This window comes from Myxocyprinus asiaticus, chromosome 37 (genome assembly GCF_019703515.2).
Source record: "Myxocyprinus asiaticus isolate MX2 ecotype Aquarium Trade chromosome 37, UBuf_Myxa_2, whole genome shotgun sequence".
Lineage (NCBI taxonomy): Eukaryota > Metazoa > Chordata > Actinopteri > Cypriniformes > Catostomidae > Myxocyprinus > Myxocyprinus asiaticus.
This window is the reverse complement of record NC_059380.1, coordinates 19,391,306-19,397,402: the sequence shown is the minus strand read 5'-3', so window position 1 is coordinate 19,397,402 and position 6,097 is coordinate 19,391,306. Positions and strand designations below refer to the sequence as shown.

Below are 6,097 nucleotides of genomic sequence, written 5' to 3'. Positions count from 1 at the left end.
TGTGTAATCACACCTCAGACAGGAGGAACAACTCTACTGAATGATGCCCAACACAGAGCATATGGTGGATTACCAACAGGTTCAATCCCATTTAGAGAAAACCTTCTTTGTTCCCTATAAAGACATAGATGCAAAGACCTTTTGTTTCAACACACAAGCAGAAAATACGTCTAGAATACATAAATATGAACAGATCAAGTTTAAAGCACAGTAAAAATGAATATAAATCTAATGTTAAATGTTACAGTAAAAACCTGTTAATTGGTTAACTGTAAGTTACCCTACCATATACAGTGAAAAACATTGATTAAAAAATTATATTTAATTTTTTAATACATATAATTATATTTACATTATATATATATATATATATATATATATATATAAAATTACATTTACAAGGCAATGTAATTTTACTTTAAAATAGTGTAAAAGGGTTTTTGTTAGTAATAAGCATGAAATACTTTTTTATTTTTTTATGGTGTAATTCTATATTGTATTTATTATTATATTACAATATTTCATTATAATACTGAAAAGGTTATGTAAATATTTGTGTAGTAAACAGTATGAGTCACCTTATGTTGAAAAACAGTAAATAGCCGTTTCCAGAACTCCCTGTGTGATGCATCACATTTGATTGTCTTTTATTTAAATAGTTATGTTTCTTGTTATCAGTTATGTGCATTGGGGTGTTTTATGTTATAGGTTATTTTATGTTGTTTCATTTAATGTTCTTGCATTATTTTAGCCTTGTGTGTTACCCTAATGTGTCTTGGTGTGGGTAACATGGTGCACTGTTTATGTACATTTATTAGCCATGGTTCATGGAAAGGACAATTTTGATGAAATATTATTTGATTATTAATGGCTTAAGGAAACATTGGACAGGCGAAGGCTAAATCTATTGTTACAATTGTAGTTTATCTCTCTGGGCCTGACTTGAAATAACAATTGTAGTTCTATGGGAGGTATTCAACACCAATATAATAAACTCCTTAGTAGCATTGAAAATCCTACTTTTAAAAGAGGAACACTGGATTTCCCTGTCAGAATGAATTAGGCACAACACCTGATTCTGTGTTAAGATGTACACATACAAATAATGAAACACACAGACACACTGGCTGCCAAGTATTACCAGACAACAGCTGAGTGCACCTTATGGTCTCTTTTTCTTGCCAAGTACATTGTCAGTGAGATGACCCTTCCAGGATCTACAGAACGCTATTAGAGAGGGGAAACACTTCTGTCTCACTGGAAATCAGTTGCATTCATCTGTGATTTGTAAAGCAATTAACATTTTAGAGCTGTTCAGGTTGTAGTCCAAAAACCCAGAAGAGAGTTTTCCTTTTTTGAGCCATGGGTTCCCTCTGGAGTTTCCTATGAGTTTTTATTATGGCAACATTAAGATACCTGGACATTTTATTCTACAACATAAATTACACACAATCATACCCCAAACATGAATTTTAAGCCACCATGTTTTATTTTTGTTTTTGTTTTTTAAAGTATGTTGCTAACAAGTAGCTAGATAAGAGAACAAAATGTCCAAGTATCTTTAAGTAATTTTAACTACAGACCTTATTTTACTCATAACTTGAAAAAATGCATTACAAAAACCCATAGGAAATTTTGAGGGAACCCATGGCGAATTACCTTTCCGGGTTCGCCCACAATTTGACGTTACAGTTGAACAGCTCTATTCAGCATAATATGCAAGCACCAAATCTGGGTTTAGATGCAATAAATTAAATCCTGTTCAATCATAAGTAGATGCATTCAGCACTGAAAGCAACAATGTTTACAAAGATGTGTAACGTGTAGCCTACAGATCTGTTAAAGGGATATTTCACCTAAAAATGAAAATACTCTCATAATTTACTCACCCTCATGCATTCTTTCTTATGCTGAACACAAACAAAGATTTTTTAAATAATTTTTCAGCTCTGTAGATTCAATTTGGACCTTTTTAAGGTCCAAAAAGCGCATAAAGGCAGCATAAAGTAATCCGAACGACTCCAGTGGTTAACTCCATGTCTTCAGAAACAATATGGTAGGTGTGGGTGAGAAACAGATCAATATTTAATTCCTTTTGTACTATAAATTCTCCTCCCTGTACAGTAGGTGGCGATATGCATGAAGAATGCAAATCGGCAAAAACAAAAGAAGAATGTGAAAGTGAAAGTGGAGATTGATAGTAAATATTTATTTGTTTCTTACCCACACTTATCATATCGCTTCTGAAGACATGGAGTTAACCACTGGAGTTGTATGCTTTATTTTTTTGCTGCCTTTTTGTGCATTTGGAGTTTACAATTTTTGGTACCCATTCACTTGCATGGTGAGGACCAACAGAGCTGAGATATTCTTCTAAAGATCTTGTGTCCTGCAGAAAGTCATACACATCTGGGGTGGCATGAGGGTGAGTAAATGGTGAGAAAACGTTCATTTTGGGGGGAACTATTCCTTTAAAATCTCAACAAACAAAAAGATTGATTAGAGTTACCTACAAGAGCACATCCTAAATTCAAAACTTCACTGTGTAAAAGTTGCCTATGAGGGTATTCTGGGGGGAAAAAAAGGCATCTCTGTTTGGTAAATTCACATGTTGTAAAGACTCTTCGTTTGTAGGGTAATTTTCCGTATTTCCGCATGTTCCCGGAAGACAGTGTAGTTAATGCGGAACTGATGAAGAGCGTAAATAAAACATCAGTTGCGACTTGCGCCTCATCTCAACGCGGGATATAAAAGCTTTGAAAATGACAAACGGTATGTTAATAAATTGGCGTATTTTGACATAAACTGCCTGAAGCTTTAGCAAGAGGACTCTCGCGACAAGTAATTGAGAAATGTTGACAGTCAGATAAGCTGTGGCGTATATGTGGACGTGGCTCTCAACATCACCGCAAGCTTCCAATGGGATATAAAGAGCCTGATATCCTAATCTAATTTAAGACAAAGTGTTCATTTCAGTTACCTTTATACTTATCATCATTTAACATTGGCAGGAGTGAATATTGGGAGGAACACTTATAGTAGACAGCACTTAATATATGGTAGGATCGCACTACTTAAAAATGCACCTGGTGAACTCATTCTGTGTATAGTTTACCTGCTATAGAAAATTCAAACCTAAACTGGTCTCACCCCTGTGTCTTTAAAAATGTATTTATAAGGGGACTCAAATAAGAAGGTATTTCATTATGGTAACTCATATAATTGCTGCAGACAGACATGCCTGTTCACATTTGCTATGGAGTCTTAGTGTACTCATTTGCTCATGTCACTTTAAATTTGTTTTGTTTGTTTACAGTATACTCTTTCGACGGTATTCTTGTATTTGGAGTTCTTTTCATTTGCACATGTGCATATCTGAAGAAGGTCCCTCGCCTAAATAACTGGCTCTTGTCTGAGAAAAAAGGGGTTTGGGGAGTATTTTACAAAGGTGAGTAATCTGTTGAATAGTTCATTGGACAATGTCTATAATGACAAATAATATTAGACGATAATAACAAGATCAGTGTTATTGTCTGCAGTTATGTTTTTGCATGTTTTGTGTGTTGGATGTACTTTTTCTTGATGTTATTTTGTGTCTGCGTTTTATCATCTCCATAGCTGCGGTAATAGGCACACGGCTCCATATTGCTGTGGCAGCATCCTGTTTGTGTATGGCGTTTTACCTGATTTTTCTGAAATGATCTGGAAGGATTGGATCAGTCTTATGGACATTGGACTATGGAATGCCAAGAGAAATGTAGTACTGGCAAGAGTTGCGAGCTACTGGTGAAGATGCACAGAGACCCTATTCCACCTGGCCCAATGTTGGTGATAGGCTGCAGTTTAGCACTGATGTAAGACCTGATTCTTTTTTTTTTTTTTTTTTTTTTTTTTTTTTAAGTTAAGATTGGATTTGGGAAATGTGGTCTTAGTTAAACGAGTAATTGCTGCTGGAAATGTTGAGGAAAAATACTTTCAAAGTTAAGGACATCCTACTTTGAGATTCAGAATTCACATGTATACAAAGTACTATCTGTTTGTTATGCTCTTCTCTCAAACATGCACAATTATTGCTTGGGCTTATAGGGGCAGAGTGAAGAAGGTAGAATGTTATCTTGTACAATTATTGAAGTGAAATTCTCATGGGTTTTTTTTTTTTTTTTTTTCTGTTTTGTACAAAAACTGGCATATTTAGAAAGAGCCTCATTCTTGTATAGAAGAGTTACCATTGTTTGCAACATGTAAAATTAACAAAAACATTTTACAAAGTTTAATGGACAAATGTAAACACACACAAAAAAAAGGCAAACTGAAAATGAAGCCTGAAGGGATTCAGTCTGGTATGCTAATGTTCTTCTAACACTTGTATAACATCTTTTTTGATACCACGTAAGTACCGAGGTACTTTAATTTTATAAGTAAACCGTCTTGACATTCCCCATATGATTTTATTGTAAAGGCATGTGTTTAATTGGTTTGGTAATCATTGTGTAAATACTCTGTCACAGATTCCAGCTGGACTTAAATAGAGATAAATCACAATAAACATAGATATCACCCTTTCTAAATGGACATGCGTTTATAGTATATATAGAATATATTATATTATTGACCAAAAAAATAAATTACACTACATATTAAGTCTTTAACATCATTATCTGATTTTTTTTTTTTTCCTTATGTTGGTACAGTTGTATCATTACACAAAAGTGTACATGCCAAGATGTTCTTTTGTATTCATGATGTGTTTTGTCATATAAAATATGCAGGCTCCTCTGTCATTTAAAGATCTCATTCTTTTTTTTGCATTACAAGCTATCATGATGTCATCTTATTATAAATTGGTATTATTCTGAATATCAAACTAATGCCAAACATTAAACTAAATTTTCTGCACTAACAAATTGTAGAAAGAGAACACCAAAATTCTGTGTTTATATTTGTTTTTAAATTTCACAGGGAATGCTCCCAGATCTGTATAATAATAGTCCTGTTCTCGGCCATAAGGCTGCTGCAGGTGATTTAGCCTGAAAAGCTTCCAGCATTTCTCACTGTAATTACATTTTGACTTGTCAAAACTCCAATTTTAGGTATTTGTAAGTCAATTGTGGCAAGTAATAATTCACATTCAAGATACAGTTGTGGCCAAAAACATTGGCACCCTTGGTAAATATGAGCAAAGAAGGTTGTGAAAAATATGTCTTTATTGTTTATCCTTTTGATTTTTCATTCAAAATATTCACAAAACTCAAGCTAAATTCCCATAGTCATCCCATCACAATGGGTAAGACCAAAGACTACAGTTATGATATGTGACAAAATGCTGTTGAGCTTCACAAAACGGGAAGTGGCTATAAGAAAATTAAAGCATTGAAAATACCACTCGATGAGGATGGTTCGAGTGGCCAAAAATTCTCCAAGGATCACAGTTGGAGAATTGCAGAAATTAGTTGGGTCTTGGGGTCAGAAAGTCTCCAAAACTACAATCAGACATCACCGACATCACAAGTTGTTTGGAAGGGTTTCAAGAAAAAAGCCTCTGCTCTCATCCAACAACAAACTCAAGCGTCTTCAGTTTGCCAGTCACTACTGGAACTTCAAATGGGACCGGGTTCTATGGTCAGATAAAACAAAAATAGAGCTTTTTGGCAGCAAACACCAGAGATCGGTTTGATGCACACAGAGAGGTAGTCATATGGAAAAGTACCTCATGCCTATGGTTAAATGTGGTGGATTTTTAATGGTGTGGGGCTGTTTTTATGCCAGAGGTCCTGGACATCTTGTATGGATACATGGCATCATGGACTCTATCAAATCCCAACAGATAAAAATAAAAAAAATCAAAACCTGACTGCCTCTGCCAGAAAGCTTAAAATGGGCCGTGGTTGGATCTTCCAGCAGGACAATGATCCAAAAAACAAACATCAAAATCAACACAAAAAATGGTTTACTGAGCACAAATTCAAGGTTCTGCCATGGCCATCCCAGTCCCCTGAACTGAAGCCAGTAGAAAACATGTGGAGTGAACTGAAGAGGAGGGTCCACCAGCGTGGACCTCTGATTATGAAGGATCTGGAGAGATTCTGTATGGAGGAAT

General features: G+C 35.0%; 1 protein-coding gene across 1 annotated transcript; it reads left to right on the top strand.

The window, feature by feature from the left end:
* Window positions 1-2,653: 2,653 nt before the first annotated feature.
* On the top strand, window positions 2,654-4,787 carry tmem167b (transmembrane protein 167B). Its single transcript, XM_051676465.1, has 3 exons — window positions 2,654-2,772; window positions 3,317-3,448; window positions 3,619-4,787. Exons 1-3 carry the CDS (start codon window positions 2,763-2,765, stop codon window positions 3,699-3,701), a joined length of 225 nt encoding a protein of 74 aa, XP_051532425.1. The 5' UTR covers window positions 2,654-2,762; the 3' UTR covers window positions 3,702-4,787.
* The last annotated feature ends 1,310 nt before the right edge of the window (window positions 4,788-6,097 follow it).